The sequence below is a fragment of the Alternaria triticimaculans genome, assembly GCF_023758025.1.
Source record: "Alternaria triticimaculans strain BMP 0046 chromosome Unknown scaffold_2, whole genome shotgun sequence".
In the NCBI taxonomy this organism is placed as follows: Eukaryota; Fungi; Ascomycota; class Dothideomycetes; order Pleosporales; family Pleosporaceae; genus Alternaria; species Alternaria triticimaculans.
Genome location: NW_026055959.1, coordinates 2,100,224 through 2,118,404, shown reverse-complemented (window position 1 = coordinate 2,118,404; position 18,181 = coordinate 2,100,224). Strand labels below are relative to the sequence as shown.

Genomic DNA, 18,181 nt, shown 5'->3' with positions numbered 1-18,181 from the left:
GCGGTGTTTGAATCGTGATCGAGGCTGCGTGCAGAGGGCTGGCGGTGGAGTCGGCGGTGAAATGCGCAGGTTAGGAGTGAGGCGCGCTCATTAAAGCAGATGCTTTGGTGTAAGAATGGAAGCGCCGAGATAGCACGAGGCGCAGTGAGTGTTGAAAGGGCGCTGGTCGAATGCAGCAGGTGAAAGAAAGCGAGGTCGGGGCGCTGGCGACTAGCGCATCGTCGACTGTGAATGCTGCAAAACGGCGTGATGGCAGTCGCGGTCGTAGAGCGGTGGGAATTAGTCCGGAGTGACCGTGGATGGGGTGCGCGCGACGTGGGCGGGTGGAGTGGTTGCAGCGATGAGGTCGTTGAAACATCAGCAGCCTCTCGTACCGACGACGGGAGGGAGGGCGTGGATTGGGTTTAGCGCCTTGGCATTCGCTCCACCCATGCATGCTGATGATGGAGCCCTGCATCTCCAGCCAGACACATTGAGGTCGCATCAGCAACCGAGTCAAGCTTGAGGGCCCAGCTTGCTCTATAATGTGCGTCAACGACACTGCATATCTCGTCGCGCGGATGCGATATAGCTAGCCACTTTAATCGCTAGTACGTTCAGTCATTCACCGCATTGCTGTCCGCGGCTCGGCGAGCTTGCGGCTGCGGCGGCCAGTAGTCTATCTAGATGCGAGCTTGAGCGCAAGCGCCTTGTCCAATGTCTTTCTCGGATAAGCCTCTACTGCAAGTAGACGCTTTATCAGATGTTCACAGGTCATGCCCATGGGATCATCCGCTGCCACCCCAACAACTCCACATCTCTCCCCAGCTTGGGCCTGACCTCAGCGTGCCCACTAGAAGTTGCCCTCCGACCTGAATAGCAGCCCGGTCAGCTGTCGCATTTATCCCTCGATCCTTCATCATGTCTCAGTTGCGGTGACGCATTTCCGTTGATTAGCGCAGGACCCTGTTTTGCGGACAACTGCTTCCAATCGCTCGATGTCACCTCGCGCGCCCGAGCTCCCGCCCTATGAGCGCCCGACCATTGCGCGCAATGCATCCTCACAGTCCAAAGTCTCGGTGCCATCCATATCGCAGTCCAACGAGGCAGACGATGAGCAGAGCCTCTCTTCCGACCAGAGCCTCGACATGGAGTCCCACGACTCGCAGCCCCACTACGAGGGCGAAGACACCCGGTTGACCAGCGACAAGGAGCTCCGCGGCTTTTACATGTATGGATGGGCTGCCGAGGTACTTCATCCCTTCCTTCCTTCCTACTACCATCCCGTTTTGCTTCAGGCCTTTGCAAGCTTGCTGCAATATCGCAAAGCTGTGCGCGTGTCTCTCTCGTGATGCTACTTCGGACGCGCCTCGTCAAGCTTATAACCCACGCGAGCACCGACACTAACCACCGCAGGTCTTTGTCGTTTGCGGTATTGGGTCTTTCATACCTGTAACGCTCGAGCAACTCGCGCGCGAGAATGGCGTTTTATTATCCGATCCCTCCACACCGTGCAAAGCCACGAAGCCTACCGTCCATCCAGGCCCATCATTCTCCACCAACGCCATAGAAGCTCTGTTCAAACCGAATCCTGAAAAGGGACAATGCGTCGTTCATATCCTCGGTATCGAGATCAATACTGCGAGCTTCGCCATGTACACTTTCAGCATATCGGTCCTCATACAAGCTCTGCTGATCATTAGCATGAGCGGCGCAGCGGATCATGGGAGGTTCAGGAAGACCTTCCTCTTGTGGTTCGCATTTATTGGAAGCATCGCGACCATGCTTTTCCTACCAGTGGTGCCCAAGGTGTATCTGCTAGGCGCAGTGCTGGCAATCATTTCAAACACATGTTTTGGTGCCAGTTTCGTACTGTTGAACAGCTTCCTACCGCTAATGGTGCGCTTCCACCCTACAGTCAAGTACGCCGACTCAATCGCCGACGAATCGTACGCAGACGAGGAAGACGAGGCGGAGACAGAAGAAGACGACGAGAGAGGAGGTGAAACTCCGACGCAGGAGAATATCATACGAGGAGCGCAATACGCAAACCAGCTTGGACAAAGAGAAGGCCTTCTTGACGAAGTCGCTGATGCGACAACCGCACTGTTGCCGAGTAACCTTTCAACCGCCGATCTGACAATTCCGAGGGCAAGAAGCAGGTCCGCTCCTTCAGTGGAACTCGCTCTTGCAACCAAGATCTCATCCTACGGTATCGCGATCGGTTACATTGCTGCTTTGCTTGTGCAAACTATCGGTATCCTCATCGTCATCGCGTTCCAATCCTCCAACTTTGGCCTCCGCCTGGTCCTCTTCGTCATCGGCGCGTGGTGGTTTGTCTTCACACTACCAACAGCGCGCTGGCTGCGTCCCCGTCCAGGACCGCCTCTGCATATCGGTGCGCAAACCTCCAACTTTGGCACTGCCCTCGCGTACTTTGCATACTCGTGGAAATCCCTCGGCCGTACAGCGACCCACGCGCGACATCTCAAGGATGTACTACTCTTCCTCGCAGCGTGGTTCCTACTTTCAGACAGCATTGCCACTGTATCCGGTACAGCAGTGCTCTTCGCAAAGACAACTCTGGGCATGTCATACGCCATGCTCGCCCTAATAAACGTCATCGCAACGGTCTTCGGCGTTCTGGGCGCCTTTCTGTGGTCACGGCTATCTGCTTTCTTCCGCTTGTCGCCAACACAAACAATCTTACTCTGCATCATGCTCTTTGAAGTAATTCCAATCTATGGTCTTCTAGGGTACATACCAGCAGTCCAACGATTAGGATACCTGGGTTTACAGCAGCAATGGGAGATGTATCCTCTAGGTGCAGTCTACGGCTTCGTCCTTGGTGGTCTCAGCAGTTACTGTCGTGCGCTGTTCGGCGAGCTCATTCCTCCTGGCTATGAAGCCGCCTTCTACGCTCTATACGCCATTACGGATAAAGGCAGCAGTGTCTTCGGTCCTGCTATCGTAGGCGCCATCACCGATGCTTATGGCGAGATTAGACCGGTAAGTCGGCTCAACACTTCTGAACTTCATCTCTCATACTAATCTCAACTACAGGCTTTCTGGTTCCTAGCTATCTTAGTCGGTCTTCCCTTCCCCATCATGATGCTCGTCAACGTAGACCGCGGCCGCACCGAAGGCGCCGCCCTCGCGAAAACCCTCGAAGAACTAGCGCGTGCTCAGGATCCCAGCCACATCGACGCCGATGATAATTTGTCGCAGGAGATCAGAGATGACCTCCGTAGCTCGTTTTCCTATCAGCGCTCTTGAGTTTTCGAATCACCTGGATCATGATGCCGTTTGCGTTCTGTCACGTTGCATTGGGATGTTGTTTGCGCAGTCTTGGTAGCTCTGTAGGCTCGCCAGCTGGCCTGGCAGGCTATGTTTCGGGCTTCATGTATTGGTGTCTGCACTGCATTGTAAAGGCGCTTGTTTGCCGTTGGGATCTAACCTCTCATCTCTTGTTCGGTTTTTGGTTCGCATCATTGCGGGTTTGCCAGAGTGGCGTTGGAGGCGTTTTAGCTACGTTCAAAGCACGATTTGAATGATAAATACGCAAGTTTGATACACTTTTGTCTGTCTTCAAGTAGTGCGTGTCTTGAGCCTGAACTATCTGACTTCACTACATCGTCCTGGTGTGCTCACATCTAACATCGTACAACATAGCCAGCACATGGTACCTAAGCATCGTTCACGCCACTCTGACAGCGCAGCAGACCCTCATCCATCGAGGTCGAACATCTCCCTCTGGTCCTCTCTCTCTTGCGGATCAGGAAAATTCTCCTTGATCTCTTTCCACATCTCCGTCACAATCTTCTGCCTCTTCTTTGCCACACGAATGCTCTTCTTCCATTCCTTCTCGATCGCTTCTCGCTCTGATGTCGTGACCTTGCAGAGTTAGCACAAACCTGCATAAATCACTCTGAGTACATTGAACCTACCTTCTTCGCCTTTCCCTTCTTCAGTCCATCAAGTCTAGATTCGATCTGCTCTTTCTCTGTCTCAAGAGTGGTAACATTGGCGACAAGATCTGCCGTGCTGAGCGTGGAGTTGAGACTGGACAAGGAGCCACGGAGATTCTTTGCGGCTGCGATAAGAGTAGTGGTTTGCGTGCGGAGATCGAGAATGGTTTCGTCGAGAGCGGCGAGTTGTTCAGTGGTGCATGCTTCGGCTGCATTCTACAAGTGGGTCAGATCTGAGCAGATGTTCGGTAAGAGAAAGGATTGGATCATACCTGTAAAGCGTGGTATACGATTTGCTTGCCTGAGATTGTCAACTGATGTGAATTGCAGATAGGCTCGACCAAGCTCACCAGCGGCACGCCCCTCAATTGCTTTCTGTTCGTGGAGATCTTTCAGAATCTTTGCCGCAGACGCTGCCCTGAATCAGTCGTTGTCGGATAAGAGTGATAGATCAATGAACCTTTTGTGACCTTGTTGTGTAGATTCGCCGAAACATCGATAGCCGAGTATGGGCGGTTTTGCTTGCCTGCGACCAGTCAGTCTTTGAGTATAGGGTGCAGTGCGATCGTTGAGCTCTCAGATGTGAGGTGAGGTGAGTGACTCACGTAGATACTCCAATACTAGATCTGCGGCCTCGTTGGCTGTGGCCTTCTCTTCTGTCTTCTTGCGGGGCGCCATTATCTGCTCTAGTAGCGATGATAGGGAAAATTGAATGAAGAAGAACAGCTTGCTAGGTGTGATATGGGCTCTTGTTGAGGTGGCGCTAAGTCACGGGCACAATCCAGACGGAAGGAGCCATCCTCAACCCAGGCAGGTGGGGTGAGCATGCTACCTGCAGTTGAAGCCAACGACGCCGAGACAATTGCCATACAGATACTAATGTAGATACTTGATTCGTTATCGCAAGCGCAGTGCCAGCCCGTTAATTAGTACTTCAGCCTCCACGTTCACCAAACTGTGTAGCCCAATCCTCAAATTCCTTCAGTCCTTGCTTGCTTACAGACGGTCTGATAGTCTGCAGACTAGCTACAAAGTCCTGATATTGTATCGGTCGTATTTGGTCCATCGTCATTGAAAGTAACTTCTCGCCCAGTGAGCGCAAAGGGCCCATTGCAGCGTCTTTCGCGAGCGCCGTTATATCAGAACCAGAGAAACCTAGAAAGAAATTAGTGTTGCGATTCAGGTCCTCAATGATCATCACATACCCTCAGTGAGCTTGACCAGACGATCCAGATCGCGGTCACTCAACTCATGTTTCTGGTGGCTCAATAGCGTCTGGACTTGTTGCTTCCGGACCCAATCTTCGGGCAGTGGGATATATTGCCTTCTCACAAACCTTCGTCTTGCTGCTTCATCGATCGCCCACGGCAGGTTTGTTGCTGCGAGGACGAGAACCCTAGTTGCATCGCCCCTCTCTTTGTCCTTGTCCGTGACCGCGCTCCCGGCAGCTGCCTTTTGCAGATCGGACCACTGAATAAGGAACTCAGTTTTGATGCGTCGCGATGCTTCGTGCTCGCCGGATCCCGAACGCGACGAGAGGAGTGAGTCGATCTCGTCGACGAAGATGATTGATGGCGCCAGCATCTTTGCAAGCTGGAAAAGGGCGCGAACAAGCTTTTCTGACTCGCCCAGAAACTTCGACGTCAGACTACTAGCTGATATGGCGAAGAAAGTAGACTTTGACTCTGTAGCAACTGCCCTGGCCAACATCGTCTTTCCAGTTCCAGGGGGTCCAAACAAGAGCATGCCGCGTGCAGGTTCTCGCAGACCCATAAACAAGTCAGGCCTCAAGAACGGGTACACTACCGTCTCTTTCAGGGCGGATTTCGCAACTTCAAGTCCTGATACGTCGCTCCAGTGTACCTCATCTCCCTGTATCACGATCTCGTTTAATATCTGCTGTGCTGCTTGCTTATCGACGCCCCGTGGCAAATTCTTCATGATCTCATCCGTTTTGCGCTTCCATTCATCCGTCTCTTCTGGCTCCAGTTCCGCCTCAGAACTATCCGCACCTGGGGTATCTGGTAGTTCTGCACGCATCGAATTGCCTCTAGCCCTGCCCTTCCGCACTGGAGGTGGCCTCTGCTTGAGCAAATCTCCGTCCTCTTCCAGTGATACAGACTCAGGTGAGTCCTCCTGCTCTGAACTGCTTCGCGCTTGTGTGTCGTTGCTCTTGGGTTTCGGTACAAGTCTCCTTGTCGTCGGATCCCATATCACTCCACCGCGCTCGCCCCCAGTGTCGCCGTACGAATGGGCTGCAGCAGACGCGGCAAGAGATCGAGGGTCCGGTGTGGGCTTGGGATACTCCTTTCGGTAAGATGGTAATGGTGTACTGGGCCCTTGCGCGTTGTTCAGTCGACTCAAACCCACAGACTTTCGGGGTATTGCTGGCGCTGTTCGCTCGTTTGTAGCAGGTTTGACCGGCCCCGGATCAGTCTCACCACCAAGTGGTGGAACCGCATATGCGGTTGATGCTGACCCCTCGCCAGCTCTAAAGTAGAACGGTGCTTGTGCAGGCGGCGGTTGTGCTTCGGGTTTCGGAAAATAAGCACTCGGTCTCTCAGCAGCCGGCTTGTCGAGGGATGAGCGGGCGGAGGGTGTAAGAGAACTGGTCGATGGGTTCGGGGCCCCTAATGTTGGCCGAGTGGAGGATGCTGTGGCTTTGACACTCCACGCTTGGGTAGCTGCCTTTGAAGCATCCGGGCGACTTCTCAACGTATTGGGCAACTTCGCCGAAGATGGCTTGCTCTCTCTCCCGGGTCTCAGTGTCCGTAGCATTCTGCCACTCTTCTCCGGGGATGGGGTACGTGTCTTTTTATCTCCTACTGGTCCTGGGGATAGCGTCGATGCGCTCCGAGTCTGGGTCAAGCTGTTGTCCCGTATGGAGCCAGTACCGGAGCTCTTCCGTGGCGCCATCGCCGGACGGTATGGCAATGCTGGCGGTCTTGAGAGATCTGTGTACTCTATGGGTGGTATAGATCCGGCTCCGAGCCATGATGTAGATGCGCTTGGATCGTTTTGCGATAGGGGCACGCCGTGGGGTGGTGGTGTGGGTGCATCGTTGTCTGACGAGAGCGAGGCAAGGCTCTCTTTCGACTCCTTGCGACTCTTTTTCAGCGCCTCTAATAGATCCACGCGCTCTTTACACTGCAGCTCCAACTGGCGTAGCGATTCGATCAGTGCTCTCTCTGTTTCGGACGCGGGGCGGTAGGTCGAGGGGTTGCGACGGGCGTTGTGGTAGTAGATGTGGTCAAGGGCGGTTTTCCATGATCGCAGCGCTTCTTTCTCGTTGTTCTATATGTCTCTCTGTCAGTGATGCTGGGCACATGCGACACTTGGGGGGTGGTTGGGCACTGACCTGGCCCTCAAAGTAGACTGCAGTCGAGCAGGCTAGGAAAGCCTCGTCGTAGGCTTTCTGCGTCGTGTTGGCGCGCATAGCGGAAAACATGTATATGATGCGCCCAATTCACGCGGGGGGTGGCGTGGAGGACAGAATAGGTGTCTCGCGTCCAGTCTCGGGCTCGTGTTTGTAGATTCGTCGCCGGTCTTAGTTCGCGCGGGTGTGTGACGTAGGTAGCTGCGTTTCGCAACCGCGAGGGCTGAGCAGCGACGACCATGGAAGACGACTTTGTCCTCACGCATCCATGCATCCTCTACGCAACTGGGCACGCTCTCTCTCGCGCTATTACATCAGATCACAAGGTAATACTGTCAACCCAAGATACGCGTGCTCACACAGCCACGAGGAAGGCGCATGTGCAAGTGGGGCTGCTATTCGCGCCCGGCTGTTATCGATTACGCACCTTGTTTGGGCTGAAGAGCGAAAATGTTCTTGGGTCTTGAGTGACGCCGACACTGAATTTGCTATATGATACAAGAATGCGCATGCCGTCGTGTGCTCGCATAACCAAGCATCCAGTACGCCGCCAGATCGGCTTCCACAAAAGCCTCTATGACTATACAATGGCAGTGAAGAAGCGTCGCGACGCAGCCCTATGCTCCTCCAGCGCGCCACACAATGCTAGACCTTGCCTTGGATGCCCAATACTGCCATGGTCGCTACTCTCCGCGACACTGCGTGTATATCGTTCCGTGGGTAGTGCGCATATCGCGGAATCAGAGGGCTCTCGTAATGGTTCAAAAGAAGATCAGTCAAATAGTCGTCTCTCTGTTATATGGCCGTTGATGAGTTGGTGCTCCTCCGAATGAAGAAAGCCTTGGCCATCTCGTATGCGGACCTATGCAGTGTCAGATCAATACCGGTTGCGGTGTCCAAGCTCAAAACTTACCAGCAAATTGCCGTGCTTGGCATGGTGGTGATGATTCGGGGTTTCAGACCACGGAAGTATCCCCTGTATCCTTCCCTTTGATGGATAATTTTGGCTGCCTGGATTAGGCCGGAGACGTTCTTCAATTCTGCGTCTCGAGCATTGCCGCGTGTTTGTAATAGCGTCTTGATGACATCGAGGGGAGTTGTGAGCCCCGCTGCAAATCCTCCGGCGATACCTCCGGCGAAGCAGTGCGTATAGGGGTCGTAGCGGCCGGTCGGGTTCATGACCTTGGACATCGATTCGTAGGCCATGAATTGGAGTGCGGTAAATGGCACCGTCATACACAGTGTAGTGGGGTATGAGACGTAGAATGCGCCCACGCCCTCAGTGCGGAGAACCTCTCGGGCGCATTGGGGGACGGACTTGTAGATGGAACCGTGCATTTGCATGCGTTGTTTTATGACTGCGAGATTCAGTAGGCGCGGAGCGAGGTCGTGGTGCGCGTCTTACCGTCAAAGGGATTCATCAGCGCATCGCTGGAGATGGTGGCCGCGGCACCGCTAGCAGCTGTTGGTGGTCAGTAGCTGCTCCCGCATTGGTGTGGTCGTGGTATTGCGCACCTGCCGCGAGGGGATGATGCTCGTGGCTCTCTCCCTCATTGCCGCCGAGGGCGTGCTTTGTAGCTTCATAGGATGCAAAATAGACGGCATGCGCGGGACCTGCATTCTGTCAGTTCTCCTTGCCGGTCTTGCTCGCCTGAAACAACCCACCTGCGCCCATTACCACGCTCGAAAGTCCCCTCCACAGTGACCAGAAGCCCTCCGCCCTAGATATAGTGACCATGGCGTTCGAGATACCGCTGTACATGGCGCTCGGCGACGGGTTGACGATCTGCATGCGGGTCTGTCCGGAGTCAGCGCGCTGTCGGCAGTGCATGGAGAGCTTGGTGGGAAGCTGCGTACCTTGAGCAAGTCGACGGGGTACATCACCGAGTGTTCCTATCATCGGGTCAGTCGGGATATATACACGGCGGCGACCTCGGAGACGTACCGCAACACCTGCGAATGCGCCCGCAAGCATGTTGGCGGTGAGGGAGAAGTTGGGCGGGAGCGCTTCATAACTGGCGCGCAAGTCAGCGACGGGTGTCTCTCATGTGCGGCGGTGCAATGGAGCTGTACTCGTGTTCTTCTTCGATAGGAACTGATGGCCGATCATTGGGGGCCATAAGTCGGCCGGCTACTGGCGCCGCGGATTCCAGGTTTGCGACTTGAGAGGGTTTTTGTTTTTGGGGTGGACGTAGAGCCTCCGCGCGTCGATGCAGAGGGGCGACTGGGGTGAGTGGGCAATTGTCTGAAATTGAAGTTGTTACTTTTGTTTGCAACTAACGGAAGCGCGAGATGACTTCAGCCGAACGCCGAGACGTCAGACCTAAATTCCGCCCGCGACTAGGTACTCTCGCTGAGTCGCTGCTATCTGCCCTTTACGTACCCATGCCTCCACCAGCGATGCCGGAGCTTCCATGGCAAACCTGCGCATGCGCATGCCACTTCGTCTGCCAGCGAAGTTTTCATCCTGAGGCTGTTTGCCATGGCGGACGGCGCATTTTCGCGACGCCCTACCCAAATGCCCCGTAAATCGGTGACAGGTGCCCGCGGAGATCAAGTACATCATCAACGCGATAGCTAGACTCGGCCAAGGTGCCTCGGATGTGGGAGGGGGAAGGTGCTTGGTATATCTTATCTGATCATCTCCGCCCGCACCTCGAGCCCGCCACACACGTCTGGTCCGCTGCCACTCGTCTACACGTTGTTCGCAAAGCTTGAATTTGCTCACGATACCCCGCAAAGTCGGCAAGTCTCGATTAGCGCATCCAGACTCGCATGCTGAATAATGTCCGATCTTGGGATGGTTTGCACAGTGCATGCCCGAGCTTCACCTGCAAAGCTCGCTAGGTGCACTGAGCACAGTGTTTGATAACAAATGGACAACCAGCGAACTTTCGTCTCCACTCCGCCTCGCAAGCTGAATAATAGGGCAAGTCTACACACGGAAGTTTGGACACCCGGAGCTATTTCTCGTAGATAGCTCACGGTGCCTTGGTCCGAGGCTATCCCATGCAGATTCGAGCAGAATGAGCAGCTATCGTACAGCCGGCAGCTGATCGTACAAGTACAATGAACGCGCGGTCTTCATGTGCTGCAACAAGCAATGCTATCCAGCCCCTCTGCCATGCCACGTTACGAGATGCCACGTCCGTGACCAGCTGGCGATGCCGTGATCCGGGATACCGGAGGTCCTTATATCTTGTTTGCGCATCAACACTCGCACCGCTTGTACCACCGGGGAAAGCTGACTACGTCCCTGATGTTAGATACACCAGCGAGGTAGCACAGGAGTCGATCGAACCCTAGACCAAAGCCTCCATGCGGTACACTGCCGTATCGGCGGAGATCCACATACCACTGCAGGGAGCCGTCTGATGCGTAGGTAGTGCTATCCGGCGCTTGTTGAAGACCATGTTCGTCCATGGATTGCAAGAGTTCTGCTAGTCGATGTTCACGCATAGAGCCCCCGACCAGTTCACAGATCTCAGGTACAAGGAGATCGAAGCATGCGACGGTCGAGGTGGCCGGGTTGTCAGCTGTCGGGTCATTTGACGGCGCCATGTAAAAAGGCTTGATGTTACGTGGGTAATCAGTGATGAATACGGGTCCACCGCGTCCCAAGCTCTCAGCCAAGAATCGTTCGTGCTCGGTCTGGAGACCATCTTCATGACCAGGTGCATACTCAAAATCCGCCTTGCCCTGAGCCACTGCGTCTTTAAGGTGCTGTATTGCGGCCGCATAGGTGGTTCGAGGCCATGGCCCCGCTACCAGCCCTTGCCACCGTTGTGCGAGGACAGTGTGCGACACGGATGTGCTCTCTTGGTCCTGGTCTCGTGCTCGTGCCTCAAGAAGTTCTTGACCTACAACCGACTCTTGTAATTTCAACGCAACGGAACGCAGCATATTTTCCACAACATCCATGACGACATTCACATCCTCTGTGAAAGCTAATTCTGCTTCCAGCATGTAGAACTCGCTAAGATGACGGGCTGTATCACTCTTCTCGGCTCGGAATGTTGGAGACAAGGCCCAGACCTTGTTTACTGACTGAGCTAAAGCCTCTAGGTGAAGCTGACTGGAGACCGTCAGATACTTGGGGGAACCGAAAAACATGTCTTCTTGCTTTTTGACCTGATTCGAAGAGCTTTTGTCTGCTGAAGAAGGTGCTCCAGGCGCCACAGTGAACACCTCTCCTGCGCCCTCGCAATCGGAGGAGGTGATGATTGGTGGATGGCACTGAATGAAGTCATGTTCCGCAAAGTAGTTGGTCACTTGTGCAGTGACTAGCGATCTCAGCCGCAAGAGAAGCGAGTTAATTGGTAGTCGACTTCGGAGATGTGGGAGTGTGCGCAAAAATTCGGGCGTTTGGTATTTCTTCTGGATTGGGTAGGTCTGGAATTAAGATTCAGATCAGACATCGGGCAGGACTCCGAGGCTCACTCATGTTGACTTACTGTGGCATCATTCTCTCCCAATATTCGCACGTGGTTGACTTGAAGTTCATGGGATTGGCCTTGGCCTGGTGAGGGTGTCCACTTTCCCGTGACTGTCACTGCAGTGCCCGTGGAGAGTCTGATAGTACAGCATGTCAGTACTTACAGAGTGTTCTAAAGGGAGCTACTGACCCTTCTGCTAGTTGAGGAGGCAGGACGGCCTGGACTGTTTGCAAAGTCGAGCCGTCGCCTATAGCAGCGAATGCGATGCGTTTTTGCTTGCGCACCGTCCGTACATAGCCGTTTATCGTTAGTGCCTCGTTGTCCTGTGCACTCTGCTGAGACGAACTGGCCGATTGAGTTGGCCTTAGCAGCTCAGCAATAGTGTTTGGACAGAAGGTGGAACTGCAGCGGGGACGGCATAGTGATAGTGCATGTGCGCAAGGTAGAGCGGTTCCCCGGTTTCGGAATAGGTGCTGGGGACGGACAACGCTCCTCCGAACAGGCAGGAGCCAATTCATTTACGCGTCGGCAAATTTCGATCGGCCAGGAGCTGCGCAGTGTAGCGTAGAAACAGCACTCTCTATCACACGTGCGGGTTGATGTCTGCGAAACCTTGGGAAAAAAACGAAGAACGCTTGGACCCCACGCTAGGATCGCGAAGGCCTCGCCCGTGCCGTTCCTGTGGCTCGTTGATCTCGACTGTAACACTTCAGCCATGGCTGAAACATCATGTGCTGCAAGGACCGACCATGTCCTTTCACGAGATTTGAGGCCCATGAGCATAGCGCCGATGGCCTTAGGAGCCTGTGGTCTTGGTGACCTTCTTGGTCGTTCCCTTGACCATCATTGGGTGGGTCAGCTTCCTCCTCCCCTCCACCGCCAGTAAGCACACCAAGACACAAACGCCACGCCCCACCAAGCTCGATGGCCGTTTGTACAACCTTTACCGTCTGCCAGGATACTTCCAGGCAAGGACCCGTCATCAAAGTGGCGGAAATGCTCGCTAGATGGACGTTTTCGTGCCACCTCCGCTGGCGGTGAGGAAGACGCCTCGTAGAACGCCATGCATTCCAGCAGAGTACCATTACCCTGCATCCGGATCTTAGTGCCGACGCTATTACTGCGACGCTATATCGTGCAGGATCTTGGTTAGCAGCTGTCATCATCGGCTTGCTCAACGCCGCCAGATCTTTCTAAACCGCTTTTAACTATTTGCAGATCGCTTCAAGGCCTGGACGATCGATCCAGCCACACATCCCTGCTCCAACACACTAGGAACCCGACACGGCACTTGGTGGCTTAAGGTGCCTGGCAGCTATGTGGGTGCACGGCATGGCCCCCAGGACCAGGATGAACTTTTGCAATCACAAGGCGCGGCTGCTACCGGCCATTCGACATCTGTGTCTTCCCTAGACTGCTCGGGCACACGACTCATGGCTCCATCTTTCCTGCAGGTCTGCGCTACGGCTGGTGTAGATGCTACCCGCGATGACTGCATGCACAGGGGAAGGCTTGATTCCCGCAGTGGACTACCGTTTTGGTAGCTGGCGCAGTGGAAATACGCCAGCTTAGTCTCCGGGGTCCATCTGGAACCATTATTTAGCTGCGTTATCACACGCCCTTGAGTAGCTGCTCAAGTGATATACTACCCTCTCGCCCGTTGGGTCACAGACTCGCTTTCGTTACTGTCAACCCTCGTTCCTCTCACGCTGTTCCACACTGCAGTCAACTACACCTTCATCATACGTCCATTCACACAAGCAGTCCACAGGAACCCCCTCACAGTACTTTACTACCATGCCGCCATCAAGACCAAAGCCGTCAGAAATAGCAGCCGAAGCAAAACGCGTATGGATGCCGCATATCTGGAAGCATTACATCCGAGACTCCAAAACCTCATACCTGTACCCAGACTCCTCGCAAATAAGGATCAACGTGGACAAGCGATCATCACAACGCACGAGAGTAGCAGTCATGGAAGGCGACCCCGTGAACTACGCTTTGGGCTGGTACCAAAGTGCTGTCAACGCAGACCCAGAGTGCAAGCGGATACCAGTGATCAACGTAGCAAACGAGAAGCGCGCTGGAGGTGACTGGGAATCTGGGCTCATGGCACCAGAGGAATGCTTCGCGCGGAGAAGCAACCTCGTGCATGCCCTGACAATGCCCTGGAACGCGCAATTGGGCCGAGAAGAAAACTATTACCCAATACCACAGACAGGCGGCATCTACTCCCCTGAAGTCTGTACGTTGGCATGCTAGTAACGATCGTCACGAGGCACAAGTCACTAACGGGCCGCAGTTGTTTTCCGGGCAGGCCCAGATCAAGACTATGCAACTTTCACAGACATAGCGTCCTTACCTGTAATATCCGTTGCACCCGTGCGGCGTCCCAAGCTTGACGAGAGCGGCTGCAAGTATTCGTTTGCACAAGAGAAGGAGCTCATGAAGGAGAAAATGCGGGCAGTACTGCGAATCGCTTCCTACTGCGGGCACAGGAACTTGGTATTGGGCGCTTTTGGACTAGGGCCTATATTCCGAAACCCGGCACAGGAGGTAGCCCGAATGTGGAGGAAACTACTCTTCGAAGAGGAGGAGTTCCATGGCGCATTCCAGGATGTCGTGTTTGCCATCGACAGTAGTATGGTTGGGTCGCCGAGCAAAGGGTGCGCGTCCGATGTGGAGATTTTTAGGCGCGAGTTCGACCCTGCGACTATTTGGCCGACAAAGTGGTGACCAAGTGCCACTAGGACGACATCGAGGATGTAAGCACACGAACTTCAGTAACAAAATCTTCGGATCAGCATTGGGTAGCTTTTGGGTAGCATGGGACATGATCACGAAGCCTACGAACAAAAGCACACGAACCGAAACGCACACACACACGCACACGTACACACGGAGGCAGGATCCTTCGGCGACGCACCAACCCGATGGAGGGGTAGAATAAGCCACTTGACCCGGATGAAGTCATGGAAATGGTGGGGTGGGGGTCTTCTGTATGCATAGATAACCGAGAAAAAGCTCAGATCTCGCCGACCCGACGAGTCGAACCAGGTGGCGCGCTGCTGCTACTGCCGCTCGATTCTGCGGCTAAAACCTGCACGTCTTAGTAGCCAATCAGTATTAATCAACAATATTGGGTAACATGCTGTCTTGCGGCAAGACATTTGTCATGCTCCTTGCACTTTGCTGTTTTGGTGCGTGTAGGATTCCGGGCCCTGGAAAGTTGATTCCGATGCGCATGTTGAATCCGATGATTACTCTGATTAGGCTTTCGTGCTGATGAGGGGTTGCCAAACAGAGTTGAAGACTTCCATGTTCCCCCTCAACAGTAGAGTTACCGCTGTCAGGCTGTCAGCAACAAAGACTCGGGCAAAAGGAAACTGCCGACAGGCAGCCACATGCCACATGCCCCTGGAGGTATGGTGACCAACAAAAGGTCACCGCCCTTGGCATCAGGGCCAAGACGCGGCCTGACCTACAGAACTCACGCTACGATGCTGCATGGAAACAACTCCCGCGCCTACTCCTAGGCCTGCATTGACAAGCTAAACACCGCTGATCCCCGATTCGTCCTTGCGTCTATGCGACGAACCCATCATGCAAGGAGTACACTTGACAGGCGCGGCTCGACACTCTATGGCTAGGCTACATCGGTGAGCGTTCCCAAGCTCCGGTGACGACATTATGCGAGTCTAGTCACAGTTCGAGTAAGGTAGTGTGTTGGATATTTGGGCCGGGCTACAGGACCGCGCGCTGAGGGTGGGAGGTTCATGCACTTCCATTTGATCTGAGGGTCTAAGGTAAACGCGATGCCTTGCATTTGAGTGCATAGAGAGTGTGTGGGTGCTATGCCCCATCGTGTGAGAAGTCTAGAACGGCAGGGAAGCCGAGCTGCGTGATAGCTGCAAAGGCTTTTTGGGAGCGCTTTGAGAGTAGTATACATATTGTACATTGGTCATGAGCGGCATTATTAGGGCTGTTCAGCCATCCTCCATCTATCTGTTCTGGCCCGGCAGTGGTAGTTGCGGGGCAGTGATTTCTCCACCTTGCATCTCGATCTTCTTGATCGTCTGTTCTCTTTGGTAGTTTACGACTCGTTGCTTCTTGAAGTATTCGACCTAGAGAATGTTAGCCTAGTATTCGGGTATGTTCCTTGTCCAATCTGTAGTCCCAGGAAGCCTGTGTAGTGCCATAGTCGCCGTTTCTGTCACGGGCATGGAAGTATGCTGCTGGCGATTGCGAGATTTGACGTACCCAGCTGTGTGCACAGTTCTTCTCAAACTCCTGATCAAATGACGAGCAGAAGCTGGCCGCCTTGTCCCTACCAGACTTTGTATTTATGCTATCCAGGACGTTGTTCTTGTCGAGACATTCGAAGAAAGCGTCGCGTGCAGCGTAACATTGTTTTCGGTTGGATCGCGATGGCGACTCGAATGCACCGCCCTCTGTCTTCTTGACGCCCGAGTCGTCCTTGGAGCTTGAGCCGAACCAACCCATGGCGGCGATTTTCGAGCTTGCGGAGGAGATGCGGAGGTGGAGGCGACGGTCGAAACTGGCGCGGGTGTCAGTCGCAAGGTGGGGTGTTTGCAGGTAGACCGAATCGGGTCGATAACGTACGTCGGTAGTGTAAGTCTGGGGATCGGATTTGTAGAGTTGATAGGATTATCGTCGATAGACGTTGGAGCGCGCGACGATGTCGAATTCGTGCTTGGCAGACCCTAAGCTATGACATCGGCGCTGGCTGTCCACGTTTCGCCGAACCGTTAGGGAACCCATGAATCAACAGGCAACCTTGCAACTACAACCAGCCAAATCGACAACTCCCCTTATGCTCGGGTTATAGCGCATCGCCCGCGTATTGATGCCACGCCGACGCCGCCCTCCACGACCCGGCGCACTTGCGGATCTGTCCCCAACCCGCATCCTCACGCAGATTGTACTCCTACAGGCTGCCTACTATGCATGCGCCGGCGTCCTCATCCTCTTCACCGCGCTGGTAGCGGGCAAGGAGGTCAGCACCGATCTCCTGTTCAGTTGGCAAAGTCTACGCGGCGATACGACAATCGGATGGACGCTGGGTCTGGTCTGGGTGCTGAATAGTCTCACTTGGTAAGCATTCCAACGCGCTGGATAGTCAGTCATACCATGGTCTAACACGCGGCAGTGCCATCTTCATACTTCTCCTTATCGCGCGCTCAAAACTCGTTCTCGACTTCGCCCTGACTGTCCACTTTATCCACCTGATCGTCACCTCCCTATATACGCACGCGATACCCACCCACATGTTCTGGTGGGCCCTCCAGATATGCAGCGCGACCATCATGACTTCGCTGGGCGTGTGGGCATGCCAGTGGCGCGAACTGAAGCCAATCAATTTCGGTAGCAAGCCGCCTGCGCGATCACAACCAGCTACAGAGGACGAAGGTGGAGAATCTAGAGGGCGAGGGAGGGGCAGAGGGAGAGACGGTGCTGGTGAATACGAGATGGTGGGGATGAATGAGGGGGATAATAACGTTTGATCAGATTTCAGACCTGCATAATTGGCGTTTGGGTTGGGTTCACTTGGATACATGCATGTGAGTGGAAGGAGGCTGTTGAGAGCCATCACATTATACCCTTAGAAAGCATGGAGCATATTACATTAAGATTCGTCTTCTACTTTCCCATGTCTTTAATCTCGGACGCACCATAGTGTCATCGACACTCGTAACTTTCTATTTCTCTACCTGCGAGAAACCATCTGGAGCCACTGCTTTCGAACTCGACAACTCCATCTCTTACTGCAAACCATGGTAATGCCTTTGGTTCCATACTGACATCTAATGCTTCTCTTTCCTCGGTGCTGATATTCGGCGTGACTCTGCATATAATTCTTTCCAGTCTTGCGCGTGATACTGACCGGCCTTGTTCGGTGGCTTCCATCACTTGTACAACGCTTGGTCGATCCGGTAAGACTTTACCTAGTCAGGCTGTCAGCAACGGTCGGATTGAAGCCTGGTACATGTGACATACCTGGGTAGACCCTCGTTCGTAATGGTATTTTAACCTGATGCACCTCATTGCTTCCACTTTCCTTGAATGCTAAGACGACGTCGGCACTTTGCGATTGGTTAAGTTCGTGTTCTTGGAGGAGAGGTAGCTGAGTGTCATGCTTTGGTATGCTGAGAGCGGGAACGGTCAGGCACAGCGACAGATTGTAAAAGAAGTGTCTTAGTAACATGGTTCCTGCGAAGGAGGAAGAAGATGCGGTAAGGTGTATGGTGTTTTGGAGTAAATGCTTCAATATGAGTTGGCGCAGGTGCTGAACCCGTCCAAGAGGGTAATTACGGTAGCGAGTTCTGAAAGTGCACCGGCAGACCCTTCCTAGATTGACAAGAATTGGATCCTGTTCTATATAAATACGGGAGCATATTGGC

General features: G+C 53.9%; 6 protein-coding genes across 6 annotated transcripts; 3 read left to right on the top strand and 3 right to left on the bottom strand.

Moving 5' to 3' along the window:
• Positions 1 to 977: 977 nt before the first annotated feature.
• On the top strand, positions 978 to 3,255 carry J4E78_002362 (uncharacterized protein; the record flags this gene model as incomplete). Its single annotated transcript, XM_049363009.1, has 3 exons — positions 978 to 1,229; positions 1,396 to 2,988; positions 3,043 to 3,255. 3 exons carry the CDS (start codon positions 978 to 980, stop codon positions 3,253 to 3,255), a joined length of 2,058 nt encoding a protein of 685 aa, XP_049225601.1.
• Positions 3,256 to 3,705: 450 nt separating this feature from the next.
• Positions 3,706 to 7,383, bottom strand: J4E78_002361 (uncharacterized protein; the record flags this gene model as incomplete). The annotated part of the gene is made up of 9 exons (XM_049363008.1): positions 3,706 to 3,873; positions 3,927 to 4,163; positions 4,220 to 4,248; positions 4,298 to 4,360; positions 4,408 to 4,473; positions 4,553 to 4,673; positions 4,948 to 5,102; positions 5,153 to 7,241; positions 7,306 to 7,383. The coding sequence occupies 9 exons, from the start codon at positions 7,381 to 7,383 to the stop codon at positions 3,706 to 3,708; spliced, it is 3,006 nt and encodes a 1,001-aa protein (XP_049225600.1).
• Positions 7,384 to 8,118: 735 nt separating this feature from the next.
• J4E78_002360 (uncharacterized protein) lies at positions 8,119 to 12,179 on the bottom strand (the record flags this gene model as incomplete). The annotated part of the gene is given in 11 exon segments (XM_049363007.1): positions 8,119 to 8,185; positions 8,237 to 8,681; positions 8,729 to 8,785; positions 8,839 to 8,937; positions 8,989 to 9,121; positions 9,181 to 9,216; positions 9,269 to 9,338; positions 10,679 to 11,715; positions 11,778 to 11,842; positions 11,923 to 12,161; positions 12,175 to 12,179. 11 exon segments carry the CDS (start codon positions 12,177 to 12,179, stop codon positions 8,119 to 8,121), a joined length of 2,253 nt encoding a protein of 750 aa, XP_049225599.1.
• A 1,377-nt stretch (positions 12,180 to 13,556) lies between these two features.
• On the top strand, positions 13,557 to 14,495 carry J4E78_002359 (uncharacterized protein; the record flags this gene model as incomplete). The annotated part of the gene is made up of 2 exons (XM_049363006.1): positions 13,557 to 14,004; positions 14,062 to 14,495. 2 exons carry the CDS (start codon positions 13,557 to 13,559, stop codon positions 14,493 to 14,495), a joined length of 882 nt encoding a protein of 293 aa, XP_049225598.1.
• A 1,265-nt stretch (positions 14,496 to 15,760) lies between these two features.
• On the bottom strand, positions 15,761 to 16,262 carry J4E78_002358 (uncharacterized protein; the record flags this gene model as incomplete). Its single annotated transcript, XM_049363005.1, has 2 exons — positions 15,761 to 15,883; positions 16,020 to 16,262. The coding sequence occupies 2 exons, from the start codon at positions 16,260 to 16,262 to the stop codon at positions 15,761 to 15,763; spliced, it is 366 nt and encodes a 121-aa protein (XP_049225597.1).
• Positions 16,263 to 16,626: 364 nt separating this feature from the next.
• Positions 16,627 to 17,284, top strand: J4E78_002357 (uncharacterized protein; the record flags this gene model as incomplete). Its single annotated transcript, XM_049363004.1, has 2 exons — positions 16,627 to 16,874; positions 16,930 to 17,284. 2 exons carry the CDS (start codon positions 16,627 to 16,629, stop codon positions 17,282 to 17,284), a joined length of 603 nt encoding a protein of 200 aa, XP_049225596.1.
• Between the last annotated feature and the right edge of the window lie 897 nt (positions 17,285 to 18,181).